Below are 19,789 nucleotides of genomic sequence, written 5' to 3'. Positions count from 1 at the left end.
AAGGACTCCAGATACTGTAAACACAGGCAGGTATTGTTTCTTCTACTTTCAGTTTGGTGATTTCTTCTTCCCTTGCAAGTTTCCCTGCTAGGTGCCATCTTCAAGGAACACCTTTAAATGACCTGTCTCATATAATGTTCCTTGGGTGAAAGCCAACATTTCAGTTCTCTCAGCCCAGCTAGAAGATGAGCTCTTCCTGCTTGCATGGAGGTCATTAACTATTCAGAATGTGGCCCTAGATCTAGCTATGAAGAGGAGCCTGACTTAGGCCTTCCGAAGTGGGGGGCTTTCGTTTCATTGATGGTTGATATCACTTTGAACATTTGAGGATGTGGGACAAAGGAGGCTTTTCAGTAACTTTCACGAGTCAGCCCTGGGACTGGTGCTTGTAGGACCAGCCTGTCCTCATAAGACCAAGGTTGGACACCGGCAGAGTGCAGGAGCACTCGGCCCAGGCCACATGCCCCCTGCACCAGTGTCACATCCTGGATGATGCCAGCCTACCTCTCCCCTCCTGCCATTTTTAAATCTCTTGTTTCTTAGCCATGAATGTCTTTGCATACTAAGTCACTTCAGTTGTGTCGAACTCTGTGCAACCCCATGGACTGTAGCCCGCCAAGCTCCTCTGTCCATGGGATTCTCCAGGCAAGAATACTGGAGGGGGTTGCCATTTCCTTCTCCAAGGGATCTTCCCAGCCCAGGAATTGAACCAATGTCTCATGTCTCCTACATTGACAGGCGGTTTCTTTACCACTAGGGCCACCTGGGAAACCTGTGAATGTCTTTAAACATCTTAAACACACTATTTTATTATTCTCTACCTGAAAATTGCAGTATCTGAAGACCGTGGGTCTTTGGATATCTGCTGACTCCGTTTCCTCATGATTTTGTTCTTTTAGGCTGTAGACTTGGTTGGCTGTTTTTTAAGAATATGGTTTAGGAGTGATTGGAAGCCTGAGTTAAAAGTACCCTCCATGAAAGATGTGTGTCTGACTCTACCACATGCCTGTGGTCACCTCCAACCTTTAATACCTTGAAGATAAGATCTGTGTTTTAGAGCCATGCAAATAGTATGAATTTGGGCCACAAACTCACATGAGGACCTGTTTGTGATTATAGATTTTTAGAGGGAGTGTATTTCCACCTCCATCTAGTATCAGGGGGAAAGCAAACAAGTTTCTCATTGTCCTTTGTTGAGGAGTGGGGTTTGTTTGTAGATCATGCTTATATTTAGAGCATAGCCCTTTCAGGTTTCTAGCTTTTTGCTGGGATCTATTTGTGTGGTATAATAAAAATATATACATTTGATCTTTGTCCTGGATTCCTGGCTTAGAGCTCCTTGAGATTTCCCCAGTGATAAGGTTGTCTTTTCTTGTTCATAATGATCCCCTTTCAACCATACCTGAGGTTATGCTAATGAAGTTACCTGCAGGGTGAGGGCTGGTCACCAGAGGGACCAATCACATGGTTAGAAGGTTAGAACCTTCAGCCCCTTCCCCTGACCACGGAGGGACCAGGGGCTGGAGATTGAGTTTGGTGGTGTGTGCTCATTGCTGCAGTCATGTCTGACTCTTTGCGACCCCATGTACGGCAGCCTGACAGGCTCCTCTGACCATGAGATTTCCCAGACAAGAATACAGGATGCATGCCCTCCTGCAGGAGATCTTCTTGGCCCAGGGATTGAACTCATGTCTCCTGTGTTGCAAGCAGATTCTTTTACCCCTGAGCCACCGGGGACCAATGATGGGTCACCAAGGGCCAATGATTCAGTCAGTCGTGCCTGCATAATGAAACTTAAATAAAACTCGGAAAGAAAGAGACTAAGGGAGTGTCCAGGCTGGGGATCACTGTGCTAGAAGCATTATTTACCTCACAATCCCAATTTATAGAAATGCTAGAGAGATTAGGTAATTTGTCCAGGATTATTCAACCACAGTTGAAATTCAAAGCCAGACTTCCTGATTCCAAAGCACATACAAGTTAGTATGATGTTTTTATCATCATTTCCTCATCTTGAAACCTCCAAGGCACAAACATTCCTGTTTTGCTAATTACTAAGAGATTAGTGATAGAAACTTTTTTTTTATTGTTTTCCTTCTTTAGGAGGACAAAAGTAAACCAGATGTGAATTTGGAAGATATTCAGAATAAAGAGGAGGTTGATGATCCATTGATGATTCTAAAAGCAATTTTATTACAGGTAGAGTATATGTTTATGTTTGTGTTTATGTATATATCAGCTATATGATTTAGTTGGTAGAAGTGATATTGTTACTATTCATAGTCTTTGGGGGAAATTCTCTGTCTATTGAAAAAAAATTTTATTAGAGGCTTTCTGATTATAAAAGAAATACTTATGAATGGTAGAAATTTTGAGGGGAAAAAATTGAAAGTATATAAAGAAAATAAGTTTAAACCAAATGTTTGGTTACTGTTAACACTATGATATATATTCTTTGCATTTTATTTCCTTTGTGTTTGTATAGATATGTTAGGATTGGGTTACAAGATTTCTTTGGGTATTATTATTGTTACTTTAAATAGAATTGGGATATACTATATATACTTCTTTGGAATTTACTGTTTTCTCATATTATCCTTCTAATGTCTTTAGGACCTGAAGTTATGTCCCCTTTTTCATTCTGTACTGATAATACCTCAAGTATATGACTTGTTTTTTTTTAACTTTACAATATTGTATTGGTTTTGCCATATATCAACATGTATAATATCATAAGTGTATGACTTTTAATGTTTATCACGTACCCTGTTGTAAAGATGGTAGTCTCTTTTCATTTATTCATTCATTCTTAATGAACATTTTTTTCTCAGTTTCTTTCTAGGGACCTAGGCTGAATATTGGTCTATGGCTACTGTCTTAGTCTGCTAGTTCAGTTCAGTCACTCAGTCGTGTCCAACTCTTTGCGACCCCATGAATCGCAGCACGCCAGGCTTCCCTGTCCATCACCAACTCCCAGAGTTTACTCAAACTCATGTCCATCGAGTCAGTGATGCCATCCAGCCATCTCATCCTCTGTCGTCCCCTTCTTCTCCTGCCCCCAATCCCTCCCAGCATCAGGGTCTTTTCCAGTGAGTCAGCTCTTCACATGAGGTGGCCAAAGTACTGGAGTTTCAGCTTCAGCATCAGTCCTTCCAATGAATACCCAGGACTGATCTCCTTTAGGATGGACTGGTTGGATCTCCTTGCAGTCCAAGGGACTCTCAAGAGTCTTCTCCAACACCACAGTTCAAAAGCATCAATTCTTTGGCGATCAGCTTTCTTCACAGTCCAACTCTCACATCCATACATGACCACTGGAAAAACCATAGCCTTGACTAGACGGACCTTTGTTAGCAAAGTAATGTGACATAATAAAATCCCACAGACCAGTGTCTTACTTAACAGAAATTTGCTTTCTCATAGTTCTCAGGCTGGACAAGGTGTCTGCAGATCTGGTTTCTTCTGAGGCTTCTCTGCTTGGCTCTTGCTGTGTCCTCATATGGCCTTTCCTGTGTTCATGTGCATCCCTGGTGTCTCTGTGGGTCCAAATTTCCTTTCTTATAAGGATGCTTGATTGGATAAGGGCCCACCTTAAGGCCTCATTTTAACTTAGTCATTTCTTTAACTGCCCTATCCAAATATAATCAGTTAAAATTTTGAGAGTTAGGAATTCAACATATGAATTTTTGTGGTAAGGGGACAGATTTCAGCTCAAAATAGTCACTTCTTACCCCCTTTTAGAAGTTGTTTATAATTCAGAACATTCAGAAGAGACCAGTAGTTTTTTTTTTCATGAAAGTATTTCTTCTAAAAATCCCACATAATATCAGAAATTTACCAAATCTCTAAATACACTTTGGATATTGCTCTTGAAATGTTTAAACATTACCACATAGAAAGTGGCAAAATTCAAGTTTTCTAAACTTAGGCTTAATCTATTTTAAAAAGCTTTTGATTTTTAAATAATTTTGGTTAATCCACCTACTTGTTTGGTGTTACAGGCCCATTTATTAATCCTGTTGGTCCCTTGAACTCCTAAGCATTGCACTTAAATCTTATCAGATTTTCTTAAATGACTTTTCTTTCTTTCATAAGGAGGAGAGTAATCTAATTCCCGTTGATCAGCTGGGCCAGAAACTCTTGAAGAAGATAGGAATATCTTGGAATAAGAAGTACCGAAAACAGTATGGACCACTGCGAAAGGTATTCATGACATCCTTCTAGAAAGTTCCATCCCCAAGAAAATTTATTGTGATCTTGGCAACATGAATTTCTTTGCAGAAAGAAATTTAAATTAGGTAGAAACAGAATTAATATTTTTCTTAATGGTTAAAATTCAGTTAAATGACTTAGTAATTTATCATAGAATCAAGAATTAAGAAAGAGAAGAATAGAGAATGGGCTTTTAATCACAACAGCAAAAAATGTCACCAAGTTCATATTCTTTTTTTTTTAATTAATTAATTTTAATTGGAGGATAATTACTTTACAATATTGTGGTGGTTTTTGCCATACATCAACATGAATCAGCCATGGGTACACAATGTGTCCCCTATCCTAAACCCCCGTCCCCTGTCTCTCCCCATTCTATCCCTCTGGGTTGTTCCAGAGCACCAGCTTTGAGTGCCCTGCTTCAGGCATTGAACTTGCACAGGTCATCTCTCTTACATGTGGTAATATACATATTTCAATGCTGTTCTCTCAAATCATCCCACGCTCACCTTCTCTCATAGAGTCCAAAAGTCTGGTCTTCACATCTATGTCTCTTTTGCTGCCTTGCATAGATCGTCATTACGGTCTGTCTAAATTCCATATATATACATTAATATACAGTATTGGTGTTTCTCTTTCTGACTTACTTCACTCTGTATAATAGGCTACGTTTCATCCACCTCATTAGAACTGACTCAAATGCATTCCTTTTTATAGCTGAGTAATACTCCATTGTGTATATGCAAAGTTCATATTCTAAGGCTTATCATCTTACTTACAGAAATGTCTTCTGGCATTCATCCACATTTCACTTGATCTTTCTTTGACACACAATTTTACTAAACTTGGCAGTCTGGTTTCCTCAACTGTAAGATGAGCAAAAGCTGGTAATGCCAGAATTGAGACAAAAACTTGACTGAAAACAAGCAAAGCAACAAAACACTTAGTAAACATTTGGAGCTATTTCTTGTAGAAGCAAGGTGCTTACGTGCTTCAGTCCGTGTTTAAGTTCATCTTTTAATTAGACCGCAGTTCATAAATGAAGTTATTGACCCTGAGTTCATGGACAGCCTTAGGTTTTCAATCAAAATGATTGGATCAGTGTTTCAGTATTTTACTATTAAGTATGTTATCAGCTGTACAGGGGCTTTATTGTTTTGTTTTTAAATAAAAATATTCTTCATAAGTTTGAGGAAGTTAGCTTTTACTCATAGTTGACTGGTAGTTTATCTCTTTTTTTCCTTGAAGCTAATTTGTGCTTTTATTTGCCAATATAACTTAACTACAGTGGCTTGCAAACTTTTTTGACCTAAAAAGTACATTTTACATCACAGTCCAGTAAACACAGACATACAGAATATCTATACTTATCTGTATAATAAGTTTATTGAGCAGTTTACAACAAAATTAGTAAGAAGGTACAGAAATTTCCCATATTCCCCTTCCCCACAACATGCATAGGTATTATCAACATCATTCATCAGGGTGGTTGGTTGGTTAGCTTGTTTTTCCTAAACCAAAGATGAACCCTATTGATGTGTTGTAATCACCAAAGTCCATAGTTCATCTTAGGATTCATTCTAATGAAGTAAGTAGTACTACATTCTGTTCGTTTGGAAAAAAAATGTATAATGACATATATCCATTGTAATAATGTCATACAAAGTATTTCCACTGCACTAAAAAATTGTATTCTGTGTATTCATCTCCCCTCACTTCCAGACTCCTAGCAACCACTAATCTTTTTATTGTATCCATAGTTTTGCCTTTTCCAGAATGGCATAAATAGTTGAAATCTCTCTCTCTTTCAAAGCCTTTATATTTCTGTGACCACTCATGGCCCATGCATTCATGGGCTGGACAGACTCTTAAGTAGCAAACTTCCCCACTGAATACTGCAGCTTTCCTTCCAATATTGAACCTTGTCCCACTGGTCCTGCCCAACAGCCACATGAAGTGCAGAGGACATGTAGAGAGTATTTGGTCATAGGAAGGCCACAAGTTTTATGCCCCTTGTCTCAGTGAACCCAGATTGCTTTGGGTGTGTTACAAGCAGCTGATAGTTGTATCTTGAATAGAGGTTGGAGATTATCAAATGCTGTTTGTTTACATTTATTGATGTGACCACATGGCTCTTTTCTTTTACTCTGTTAATGTAGTGAATTCTTTTGACTTTTTTCAATGTTAAAGCAAATCTCACATTTCTGGGATAAATCACATTTGATCATGACATAGTTATATGTATCTCTGTTGTTTATGTTGGGCTTCCCTTGCAGCTCAGTAAGTAAAGAGTCTGCCTGCAATGCAGGAGACCTGGGTTCAATTTCTGGGTTGGGAAGATCCCCTGGAGAAGGAAATGGCAAATATTTGGCTCATATTTTATTAAGATTTTGTGCCTATGTTTATGAGAGACATGAGTCTTTAACTTCCTTTTTTGTAGTATCTTTGTCAGGTTTTATTATCAAGAGTTACACACACACACACAAGTCACTCAGTCGTGTCCAACTCTTTGCAACCCCATGGATTGTAGCCCACCAGGCTCCTTGGTCCATGGGATTTTCCAGGCATGAATACTGGAGTGGGTTGCCGTTTCCTTTTCCATATCAGAGTTAGGGAGGACTCAAAACAAATTGGGAAATTCTCACTTTTTTATATTCTTGAAAAGAATTTTTCTGAGGTAGATTATTATTTCTTAAATGTTTGATAAAGCTAGTTAGACCTGAAATGTTTTTATGGGAAGTTTTTTATATTATAATTTTAATTTGTTTGTAGAGTTACTTACATTTTTATTACTTCTTGGATTGTCTTAGAAAATTATATTTTTAAAAGAATTTGTCCTTTTATATATGGTGTCAAATTTATTGGCATGAAGTTGTTCAGAATATCTCATATTATCTTTTTTAGTGTCTGTAGGACCTAAAGTTCTTCATTTTCATTCCTGAAATTAGAAGTTTGTGTTTGCTCACTTTTTTCATAAGACTCTTTAGGGCTTATCAAATTTTTATAAAACAGCTTTTCAAAAAACAACTTTTACCTTTATTTTCTACTTCATGAAGTTTTCAACTTCATTGATTTCTGTTTTTAGTTATTTCTTCCCTTTCACCTCTGGGATTTAATTTAATCACCCTTCTCTAGCTTCTTGGGTTGGTATCTCAGTTGTTTTTTAAAACATGCTTTTAAATCATAATTTCCTTCTAAACGCTAATTTGTGCTCCATTGCCCCATCGTGTCCGAGTTTTTGTGACCCATGGACTAGCCCGACCCGCCAGGCTCCTCCATCTGTGGGATTCTCCAGGCAAGAATACTAGAGTGGGTAACCATTGCCTTCTCCAGAGGATCTTCCTGACCCAGGGATTGAATCTAGGTCTCCTGCATTGCAGGTGGATTCTTTACCATCTGAGTCATGGTCCTTGCCTTCAAATCTACTTTGTTTGGTATTATTACCTACTTTGCACCAAGCTTTCTAATGCAAGTGTGTCTATTGTAAACAGTATGAAGTTGGTTTTTGTTGATTTTGGAAAATTGTGATTTTTAAGGAATTTAACCTCTTAAAGTGTCAAATTTGTTAGCATAAAGTTGTTTGAAATACTACCATATTATCCTTTTAATATCTGTAGGACCTATAGGACCCTATTTCATTTCTGATATTGGTAATTTGTGTTTTTTAGATTTCTTTTTCATCAGGCTTGCTAAGAGTTTATCAAGGTTATTAACCTTTTCAAAGAAACAGCTTTGTATTTGTTTTTCTCTTTTGTTCATCTGTTTTCTATCAAATAATAGAGTTTGATAGTCTCCCTTTTAATTAGAATGTTCAGTCCATTTATTTTTAATGTATCCATTTATATAGTTGAGTTGAATTCATCATCTAGCCATTTGATTTTTATTTGCCTCCTTTATTCTTTGTTCCTTTTTTTTCTTTCTTGCCTTTTGAATTAATCAAGTAATTTTTAATGTTTTATTTTTGTCTCCTCTGTTGACTTTTTGGCTGTAGTTCTTTAATTTTTTTACTGTAGGTATTGCACTATACATAAGTTAGTATTGTAATGTACAGACCAATAGTGTAACACTTCATGTACCACGTAAGAGGTTTATAGTAGTATAATTCCATTTTCCTACTCATCCTTTTCTGCTGTTGTCTTGTATCTTACCGTTATTTGTAAATACACCATGTGTTTGTATGTATGTTTCCTTTAAACATTTAAATGACTTTTAAAGACATTAATGAAAAAAATCATGTTTTATTTTACCCATTCTGGTGTTTATTGTTCCTTCTTGCATGTCCAAGTTTACACCTAATATCCTTTCCCTTCAGCCTAGAGATCTTCCTGTAGTGTTTTTCTAGGCATCTAGAACTGCGGGCAAAAATATTCTCAGTTTTTGTTTGTCTGGTATTTTTATTTTGCTTTCATTTTTTTTAATGGCATTCTTGCTGGGTGTAGAATTTTAGGTTAATAGTTTTTATTGGTTTTTTTCGGCACTTTAAAATGTCACTTTATTATGTTCTGGCTTCCTTTATTTTGACTGAGAAGTCAGTGTCACTTAAATGTAACGTGTCTTTTTTTCTGTTTACTTTTAAGATCATTTCTTTGTCTTTGGTCTTTAGCAGTTTAACAATAATGTGTCTTGGTATTGGCATTCTTTGTGTTTATTTGCTTTGTATCTCCTAAGTTTTTTTATATCTGAGGCTTGAACTCTTTCTTCAGTTTTGGCCATTTTCAATTTATTTTTCTGCTCTACTATCTCTCTCTTCTTCAAAACGTACAGTTACATACATATTGGCTATTCAGTATTTCCTCACTGGTCGTAGATATTCTTGTAGGGTTTTGTGGGGGTTTTTTTCCCCCTTGGCTCCAATTTGGGTAATTTCCATTGACCTGTCTTCTGCTGTATCCAGTCTTCTATCAAGCCCAGCCAGTGAATTTTTTTGTTTCAGTTGTCTTATTCAGCTGTAGATTTTTGACTTAGGTCTTTTAAAAATGCCTGTTTCTTTGCTGAAATTCCGCATTTGAACCTACTCTGTACATCCTTTCCTATAAATTTATGTATTTCAATAACTTTACTATTATAACATCAGGATTTTTTCTGGGTCTATATTCACTTTTTTGTCTCTTGTGAATTGACTGTCTTATCTCTTTATTATGAATCACATTGTCCTATTTCTTTGCATGCCATATACTCTTATATTGCTTGTTGGACATTGTGGAAGATGTGTTTTAGAGGCTGTGGATTGTAAGAGTTTTTCATTATAATCTAACAGACCCTTAAGTAACTTGTAATCACCTTGATCCTGTGGAACCTTCATTTGGGGCTTTGGTAGGGTGGATCTGTTATAGTTTAGCTGACAGTCGTAGGGAGTAGCTGTTAGTCCTGGGGCCTGCATGGTCCTCCCTCTTAAGGCAGAGGTTAGCAAGCATGGGCAGACTAGGGATTGCTGCCCTATTTTGTACAACCCCCACCTAAAAATTGTCTTTACACTTTCAAACAGTTAACGTTTAAAAAGATGCTCAGGTTTGCCTCTTAGCCGACAAAGCCTAAAATATTACCGTCTGGCCCTTTACAGAAAAGTTTATCAATCCCTGACCTAAGACGGGACCCTTCTAGAATCTCAGTGGAAAGCCTGAGGTGTTTGTCGTATGCCTCAGACTTAGCAGAACTTCAGCTCCATGCTCTTCCTGTCCAGCAGCAGGGGGCCTAAATCTCTGCTCATATCTTGGATCTCCCAGCTGTTGCTTTCTGCTCGGTTCCTTGGGTCTCAGACTGTACATGTGCCATTCAAAAGTCAGCCAAGGATGGGAGGAGGTTTTGATATAGGGTTACTTCTGGAATTTTCTCTTTCACTCTCCTGCCTCTCTGGCATTCTCAGATTCTGCCTCCTGAGTCCAGTAAGACTCCTGCCCTTCACTTGAATTCTCTTCTCTATTGTTCTGTGCAGCAGACTGGGAAGTGGCGGGTCAGTGCGGAGCTCACCTAGCTCGTTTCCCTTTTTGAAGGGTTATGCCCCCCTCACCCCCACTTCGTCTATTTTTGGTTCCTCTTCAAACAGTTGTTTTCTTTATTTTGCATAACGTTTATGATTTTTAATCAGTGGGGTTACTCTAAAAATAAAATTCTCTGCCATTACTGGAACTAGACTACACTGAAGTTTGAAGTTTAAAATAGTTAATCTTCAACTATGGAACAAAGAAAAAAATTGCTATATGGAAAGTATTCATTACTGAAACTATATTACTATCTGTTATATATAGTGTTAACAGTATTACCTCTGGGTCATCTGTTTGATCAGAGTATGGATTGTTACAAATTCTTCCTTTCCAAGAGAAAAATGAGAAAATCACCTTTCTCTGTTGTTCAGTGAGTTAAGAAAATGTTCCATATGCCCCCAGGTGATTTTCTGTGTTGTGCTGAGAGAAAAGGAAGAGATACAGGCCATGTAGAAATTAGGGAATGAGAGAAGAATGGAGTAGGGGTGGAAAGGTGGGGTAGGCTGGGGAAGAAAAATTTTTTTCTTCCTAATCCTTTAGCTGGAGGAATTTGAGCATCTTTGGGATTATGACTTAACCTTCAATGTTTTGATTTCTTGAGCTAGCCTGTCAGCTTCCAGGAAAGACAATACTTAATTTAGTTCATGTAAGCCTGTAATTATGACTATATCCCATAGTTTTGTCAGGATTATCTTCTATGATGCTTCATTGTGTAATTTTCTTTGTTTTGTGCTTTGGATTGCTTTAAACATTTTGAAAGTGTTTATTCTATGTAATCTGTTTCAGTAAAGACTTTTTAAAACAGCATTAAAACAGTTATTGAGATATAATTAAAACATGTTTAAGATTGTGTCATCACAGGGCATGTGCTGAGAGGCTAGGGCCTAGGGGTAGGAATGTGCAAAAAAAAAAAAAAAACAATAAAAAAGATTGTGTCATGGCAGCTTTCTCCCTGGATATAGCTATTAGACTGTTCAACAGAAAGCACTCTGATTTTTATTAAATGTTTTATTATGGCCCAAATGAAATTTTTTTCCCTCTTAAACTGGCCAGGCCAAAAAGTTGACATACACAGAAAGGAAAATTTTTTTAATCATGTCAATGAAAATTTTTTTTGTTAACCTAATGTTTGTTTTTTGTTTCTGTACAGTTTTTGCAGGTTCATTCTCAGATATTTCTGCTCAGTTCAGATGAAAATACAGTTCGTCTATTGAAGGATTCTTCTCTCCAGGCTGAGTCTGATATCCAAAGAAATGATCAACAACTTTTCAAGACACTTACTTCAGAATCCTTAACATTAAATGATAGACCCTCCTGTCCCCACTGGTTTGATATAAATGATTCCACAGTCCAACCAATCAAGGAAAAGGATATTGAACAGCAATTTCAAGGAAAAGAAAGTGCCTACATGCTGTTTTATCGAAAATCCCAGTTACAGAGACCCCCTGAAGGTACGGCAAGATAAATGTCCCTATTTGTTTAAGTTGATGACTATAGAAGATAAATATTGAGTGCTATTTGAAGTTTTGCCCTTTTAGAAGAAGGTTTACTCTTGGAATATTTTAAAATATTTTCAAGTTAACTAGAACTATACAAGAAAGACGACATTTTGTCATTTTTAAAAGATGATATGTTTCTGTTTTTTTTCACCAGGTAATAATATGAAGCCATAGTTAGATTTTCACAATGGCATTTCCTTGGGTCACATCATGTTTTCTTGTTGTGTGAGCAGGGCAGACACAATTGTTCTCCATTCAGGCTTGTCTCTACAGTTCGGGCGTGTGTTGTCATTGGGTTGCAAGTGGCCTTGGTCTTATTTTCATGTGTTCCCTTTTATTTTCTTTTTTCCTTTACCTCAAGGTAATAAGTCTTTAAGCAGTTGAAGTATCTCTGAAGCCCTCTTTGCTGAATCTTCTAAGAGAACTCATACCATGGTGGAAGTTAAACACTGAGATCCACAATGATAAATTTTAGAGCTTAAGCTACTAACATTAATTAGTCTGTAAGAATTTTTTTCAATCACTTCCCAGAATTTATGCAAAAGTGAAAAATTCTAACTAAGAAAGCTGTTTAGATTGAAACATATCTATGATTACAGATGAGGATACTGTGATCATTTTTATAAAGAATAAGAATAAAGTAGTTACTGATTTGCAATGAATCAAAGGAAATTAACTCTCTGGACCTGAAACAGTAATAATTATATAATGGTTCTATTGACCAGAAAGGTTTTTTTTCCCTGAGGGGAAAAAAATATGGTAATCATTCTGATAAAAAATATTGAAGAAAAATTAAATTCACAATTGTAGAAATATATATCAGTTTTTTCAGATGACATGTTTTTTTCACTGAATTGAACTTCAGTGTGTACATAATTAGAATATGTACTAAGTGACAGTTTTCCAATTAGCTTAGGACTTAAATAAAGATCCAGACAAAATCTTGATGGTTTTTTAGGGGGTTGAAGGGATGGAACTTGGCAAAATGCTTCTAAAGTTCACCTCAAAAGATAAATTAATGAAAACTGAAGAGAAAATGCTAAAGGAAAATTTACTCTATCAGTGTAAACATATTTATAATGTTGTAGTAATTAAGACAGTGTAGCACTAATGCAGAGGTAGACAGATCATTGAGCAATAAGCCCAGAAGCTGATCTAAGTATTTTTAGGATGTTAATCCATGAAAAGGTAGCCTTTCAGATAAATAGGGGGAAAATGAATTACTCTGTAAATACAACTGGGAAGTTGGTGAGTTGCTAATCACTTAAATTAACAGTTAGTACAAGTGATTATATTTATCCCTTTCATGAAATTATACTTCCTTTAATGTTTATGTAAAAAAGAAGCCTTCAAATGTAGGTATTTTTCTGATCTTAAGATAGAAAAGACCTTCCTTAGCTTGAAAGCAACAAAAAAAATGAAGGAAAAGTGATGCAAACCTTAACTGTGTATGTGTGTTAGTCACTTAGTTGTGACTAACGGTTGTGACACTTCGTGATCCCTTGGACTATAGCCTGCCAGACTCCTCTGGCCATGGAATTCTCCAGGCAAGAATACTGGAGTGGGTAACCATTCCCTTCTCCAGGGGATCTTCCCAACCTAGGGATTGAACCTGGTCTTCTGAATTGCAGGCAAACTCTTTACCATCTGAGCTGCCAGGGAAGCCCACATAAACCCTATTACACAATGCCAAAAGGCAAATGACAAGCTGATGGAAAACAGAAACATATATGACAGATTTATTTTCCCTGTCTGTAGAGTGCTCTTACATTTATTCCATTGTGCTCAGTAGTAAATTGGAAAAAGGATATAAATAATGTACAAAAGAAGAAATAAGAACAACCAATAAACTGCCAAAAAAAGATCTATCTAGCCCATAACCAAAAAACATGAATCATAACAGCAGTGAGTGACATTTTTCCTCCCAAATCAAGTATTTCTATTAATCTGGTTCTCAACAATTAGCACTCCCTCTACATTTGGTAGGTATATAAAGTAATACAACTGGTTTGGTTGTATGTATTTAAAAACCTTAAGCCAATAATTGTACGGATTTGTTTTGAAATAATCAGAGCTGTGTATAAAGTTTTAGTTCAAAGATACTCGTTACCCCTGTTACTTTGTAGTAATGACTAAACTGGACATCACCCGAATGTCCAACAGAAATGGATTAATTAAGCTATATATAGGATGGGCTACCATGCAGTCATTTAAAGCTTTGGAAAAATATTCACAGTGTATTAAATGAAAAAGCAAGTTATGTGTTTGTTGACTATAATCTCAGTTGCTTTAAATAGGTGTGTGTGGGGTGTGTGTGTGTGTGTGTGTGTGTGTGTGTGTACAGACACACTGTATAGAATAAACATCAGAAGTATATATAGATCCTCAAAAAAAAGAAGTATATAGATCACATTTTAGCAGTATTCCCTAGGAGGATGATTATAGGTGATATTTATTTCTTTTACATTAAAAAACATCATTTCTAGAACTTTTATTTATAATGATCATTTGGTATCAGGAAGAAAAGAGCACATGTTCTTTTTAAAAGGTATATTTAAAAAGAGTTGAAGGAATGGAATTCTCTAGCTTGGCTTAAAGAACTGTTTACCTTTTTTATGTTTTAATATTTTCAATTTATAGATGGGGAAACTAAGATCCAGAGAAAATTTGTATTCACGCAAATTGTAGAAGCTTTCCTAGCTCCCATCACGGTCCTTTATAGTTTTCCATACTTCCTTTTCAGCAACCAGATTTTATTTAGTCAGCACAAGTTAATGAAAAGTTTTGTTCACAGCTCGAGCTAACCCACGATACAAGGTTCCATGTCATTTGCTGAGTGAAATGGATGCAGCTAACATTGAACTACAAATAAAAAGGTAACTTTAAGTTACTTTTAGAATTTGAATGGTTTTTCTGGGGAGCAAAGACCTAATTGAGGTCTTAAGTATTCAGTAATAAAAATAAAAGAAGAAAAAAAGTCAACTATTTAATGCCAATGTCTTGTTATTAGCTGCTGAATTTTAATGCTGAGAGTATCTTTTACTTTGAAATCACCCTTATCTGTGAGAGTGATGAAATAATGACACTTAAATGGCCATTGTTAAGTAGGGATCAAAGTCTAAGAAAACTAGAGAAATCTGAGCACTCCATTGTACTGAATGAGTTATTTCCTTGGCACAGACAAGAGTCTGTCATGAAAATTCCCCCTCATGTGTAAGTAGTTGTGGAGAACTGGCCTGTAGTGACAGCGTTGCAGGAAGGGGGACCCCTTCCAGGGCCTGAAGCTGGGCTCTTGTCTAACACTCAGAAATGAATTGTCCAAGGAGACACATGTGCTGACAAAGCAAGAGATTTTATTGGGAAAGGGCACCCGGGTGGAGAGCAGTAGGGTAAGGGAACCCAGGAGAACTGCTCTGCCGTGTGGCTCGCAGTCTCGGGTTTTATGGTGATGGGATTAGTTTCCGGGTGGTCTTTGGCCAATCATTCTAATTCAGGGTCTTTCCTGGTGGGGCACGCATCGCTCAGCCACGATGAATGCTGGCGAGAGGGATTCTGGGAAGTGGACAGACACGTGGCGTCTCCTTTACGCCTTTCCCGAACTCTTCTGGTTGGTGGTGGCTTATTAGTTCCTATTCCTTATCAGGACCTTCTGTCATAAAACAACTCATGCAAATAGTTACCATGGTGCCTGGCCAGGGTGGGCAGTTTCGATCAGTGTGCTTCCCTTAACAACAGCACACCAGAGACAGGCAAAAGGGAGGAAATGTGGGGTCTGCAGACTGTTGGGCTTAATGTCAGTCTTGGGCGAAAACTTACAATGGATTATTAAATGGATGATTTGTGAGAACTTGTTGATCTCAACATTTTTCTTTTGAGGTCTAACCTTGGACCATGAAGAACTGGTTTTTTATTTGTTTTCTGGGTTGGTGGGTCCATAGGGTACTGGATTAGGGAAATGGATGTTCCTACAGTCTCCTTATAGACTCAAGGGGCTGCATACATAGCAGGTATGTGTTCAACATTTTTATCATTGATTTGAAGCTGAGAAAAAATAAATTGACTGAACAGCAAATTAAGATCAAAGGAAATAAATCTCAACAAAAAGCAAGGCACTAAAAAATATAAAAATTTACCAGAGTCAAATATCTGAAGTGTGAAAAATAACCAACCTCCATGGTGGTGTGGATTAGCAGTTAGTACTAAAAACAGGAACAACCCAGGGGGTTTTTAGTCAGCCAGCACTAAGCTTTATACTGTGTTCATCAAAAGCTAATGTGTCTTTGACCACATTCACAGAACTGTGCCTGAGGTACCTGAGTCATCTAGCTCTCCATTGGCTGAGCTCTGGAGTGTTTTTGGTGCAGTGCCTCACAGAAGCTCCATGGATTCAGAAATGTAGCAGATGCCAGGCTGCTGCTGAGGACATATGACCTGGAGAGAGTAGACTCCAGGGATCATGAGGCTGACTTCAGATAGTTTATGGGAGGGTCTGTGAGGTCTAGTGGAAGGAAGGAGGAAAATAGAAGTTGTAACCCCTTCATGGATCACAGCCTTGTCGTGGCGAAGGGGCTTGCGTAACTCAATGAAACTATGAGCCATGCCGTGCAGGGCCACCCAAGACGGACGGGTCATGGTGGAGAGTTCTGACGAAACGTGGTCCACTGGAGGAGGAAATGGCAAACCACTCCAGTACTCTTGCCACAGGAACCCCATGAACAGTGTGAAAAGGCAAAAGGATATGACACTGCAGGACACGCTCCCCAGGTCAGAAGGTGTCCAGTATGCTACTGGGGAAGAGTGGCGGACGATTGCTAATACCAGAAGGAATGCAGCAGGCAGGCCATAGCACTTACCACGGTTTAGGAGCATGTTTCCAGCATTTTGCTCGTAATGATAATCTCAGCATTCGAAGATTTCAAGTCTCAATATTTGTTCAGAGTAACACTGCACAGCGTACATTAAAACTATTTTCCTTGGAATTCACGGTGGCAGAGCTATTAATTGAGAAACTGAAATGTGACCTCTTGGAGCACGGAATAAAAGAATGTTAATTATAATTATTTAAGTGGAGAACTTCTTTATGTTGTAAATCAGATATTTTTGGTTTGAGATAAAACAGTATCTTTTATAAAAACATGGCATTTATGTGTTTCTTATGCCTCTTTAAAGGGCAGAATGTGATTCTACAAACAATACTATTGAGTTACATCTCCACCTCGGCCCCCATTATCATTTCTTCAATGGGGCTCTGCACCCAGTAGTGTCTCAAACAGAAAGCATGTGGGATTTGACCTTTGATAAAAGGAAAACTTTAGGAGATCTTCGACAATCAATATTTCAGGTAATTTAGCCTCACTTCCTCTTAACAGACATTAAGGTCCATCTCAAGCTGGATTTTCCTTTTTAAACTTCTGTTTAGGATTCAGCTATTTATTTTTCACAGCAGCTTAGGAAAATCCTACATCTGCCACTTGCGTGGAGTGATGGCCCAAATATCTCCCCTCACTTGTCTGTGTTTTTAAAGAGCTCTTCTTCACAGTCAAGACTCAAAGGGTCCTGTCAGCACGTTTTCAGAGAAGAAGCAAGCCTGGTGTATTTAATTTGGGGGAGAGAAAGCGTATAAGGTTGTCTGTCAGGGAAAATAAATGAAAGAATTGCTTTTTAAAAGGAGTAAAAAGATAGATAATTATGTTGCCTAAAACCAAGAGCCACTAAGCAAATAAAAGCAACTACCTTTTCTTGCTTTCATTGTGGAATAACATTTATTAACAAGATTTATAAGGGAAGGAAAATGTCTACTGAAACAAACATGGTTATAATAATGGTCTGCCAATAATTTATCCAGTTGTATTTTAATGACAACAGCAGTAGTGCTCTTTATTTTGCTTACAGTGCTTTCGTATAAATTGTATCATTTGATTCTTCAACTTCAGGAGGACAAGATAGCCCCATTTTAAAGATGAGGAAGTTGTGACTTAAAGAGATGTAATGGCTTGCCCAGGGTCAGACATTAGTTAGCAGTAGAACTCGGACTCCAGCCCTGGTTTCCCTACTGTTTCTTTTTCTTAATTTTACTTTACCCCACACTACATCCTGTCAAGGAAAAGAGCAATAGAAAATGGAAGCACTCCCCCATAGAAATAAATGAATTTATTTCTTTTCTTTATGAATTCCTTTTCTTTATGAAAAACTGTATCATCTATCAAAATTACTAGCTTTCTTCTGAGCTCCCCCTTGTACAAAGAAAAGCAGGCGTTTTATTCTTTAACTTTAGTTGATCTGAATGATATTTTAATACAGGATCAAGATTTCTAAAATCGTCTAATACTTGTGAACTTTTCCATTAAAAGTTTATTTCTGAGCCAGTCCTGACAGTGTTGATGTAGGTAGACTTGGGTAGACCCTGCTTAGGGTAACGCTTCAAGGGGAGAAGGCCTTGGTCACTGCCATGACGTTTAGGTTCATGCCAGTCGTGCCTTTTGGTGTTTTGACGTGTGCATCCCGTCCTTAGGGCTTGCCGGGTGGCGCAGTGGTAAGAGCCCACTGCCATCGCAGGAGGTGCAGGCGGCACTAGTCCACCCAGGGCGGAAGGGCCCCGGAGAAGGAGGGGCAGCCGCTCCAGTGGTGTTTAGTTAGCTCATTGTAACTGGAGGGTAATTAAAATGTCGTGGTGGGTTTTGCCATACATCGACATGAATCAGCCGTGGGTGCACATGCATCCCACCGTCCTGAGCGCCCCTCCCACCTCTCTCCCCATCCCATCCCTCTGGGTTGTCCCAGTGCACCGACTTTGTGTGCCCTGCTTCATGCATCAAACTTGCACCAGTCATCTGTTTTACGTACGGTAATATACATGTTTCAATGCTATTCTCTCTAATCATCCCACCCTCGCCTTCTCCCACAGAGTCCAAAAGACTGTTCTTTACATCTGTGTCTCTTGCTGTCTTGCATATAGGATCATCATTACCATCTTTCTGATTTATTTCACTCTGTATAATAGGCTCCAGTTTCATCCACCTCATTAGAACTGACTCAAATGTGTTCTTGTTTATAGCTGAGTAGTATTCCACTGTGTATATGGACCACAGCTTCCTTATCTATTTGTCTGCCGATGGACTTCTAGGTTGCTTCCATGTCCTAGCTATTGTAAACAGTGCTGCAGTGAACACTGGGGTACATGTGTCTCTTTCAGTTCTGGCTTCCTCAGTGTGTATGCACAGCAGTGGGATTGCTGGGTCATATGGCAGTTCTATTTCCAGATGTTTAAGGAATCTCCACACTGTTCTCCATAGTGGCTGTACCAGTTTGCATTCCCACCAACAGTGTAAGAGGGTTCCCTTTTCTCCACACCCTGTCCAGCATTTATTGTTTATAGACTTTTTGATGGCAGCCATTCTGACCAATGTGAAATGATACTTCATTGTGGTTTTGATTTGCATTTCTCTAATAATGCCACTCCAGTATTCTTGCCTGGGAAATCCCATGGACAGAGGAGCCTGGCAGGCTACAGTCCTTGGGGTCACAAAGAGTTAGATGTGACTGAGTATGTACTGTACACCCGCACACACTCTATTACCTTAGAATTAACCCACAGGCAGGAGTCTGTGTGACTGACACAGTTAAGTAATCATGTGTAAGTATGAAGTTTCTTTTTATTATTATTATTATTTGTTTATTAGTCTGGGCCAGGTCTTAGTTACAGCATGCAACCTCTTAGCTGTGGCATGTAGAATCTAGTTCCCTGATCAGGGATCAAACCTGGACCCTCTGCATTGGGAGTGCAGAGTCTTTGCCACTGAACCACCAGGGAAGTCCCTGAAATTTCTTTTTAAGAGAACTGTCTTATAATACTGTGGAGAGAGGCTGAATAGGACTGACCTTTATGAGTGATGCTGTTTTGGTGAGGTTGCCACAGTCCTTAGACTCCTAGAGCTAGAAACTTAAAAAATCCCTGCTAATCTATTGAATAAAGTGGTAGTGCCACTTTTTAAATTTACGAAGGGAGACATTCCTTTCAAGAAGCAACAATATTCACGTGTGCTGCTTCTCCCTGAATAGGGCTGATTAAACACCTAATTTTTGTTCTTTGGGACCAGG

At 38.1% G+C, this 19,789-nt stretch overlaps 1 protein-coding gene and 1 pseudogene across 10 annotated transcripts in view; one reads left to right on the top strand and one right to left on the bottom strand.

Annotated features, from left to right (window-relative positions):
* Positions 1-19,789, top strand: part of USP40 (ubiquitin specific peptidase 40) — an 89,519-nt gene that overhangs the window by 19,368 nt on the left and 50,362 nt on the right. For all 10 annotated transcript variants that reach the window (XR_011565946.1, XR_011565949.1, XR_011565947.1 and 7 more), the window contains 5 exons: positions 2,104-2,199; positions 4,096-4,203; positions 11,344-11,644; positions 14,487-14,568; positions 16,862-17,033. Coding sequence is in view for 5 of the 10 variants with exons in the window: in XM_070786914.1 (XP_070643015.1) it covers positions 2,104-2,199; positions 4,096-4,203; positions 11,344-11,644; positions 14,487-14,568; positions 16,862-17,033 (759 nt within the window). In the remaining 5 variants the exon portion in view is untranslated. The remainder of the gene's footprint in view (positions 1-2,103; positions 2,200-4,095; positions 4,204-11,343; positions 11,645-14,486; positions 14,569-16,861; positions 17,034-19,789) is intronic.
* LOC139182399 (small nucleolar RNA SNORA11) lies at positions 6,180-6,267 on the bottom strand (annotated as a pseudogene).

Source organism: Bos indicus, chromosome 3 (assembly GCF_029378745.1).
Source record: "Bos indicus isolate NIAB-ARS_2022 breed Sahiwal x Tharparkar chromosome 3, NIAB-ARS_B.indTharparkar_mat_pri_1.0, whole genome shotgun sequence".
Classification (NCBI taxonomy): Eukaryota; Metazoa; Chordata; class Mammalia; order Artiodactyla; family Bovidae; genus Bos; species Bos indicus.
Note: the sequence above shows the minus strand (reverse complement) of the source record. Positions and strands in the feature narration are given on the sequence as shown.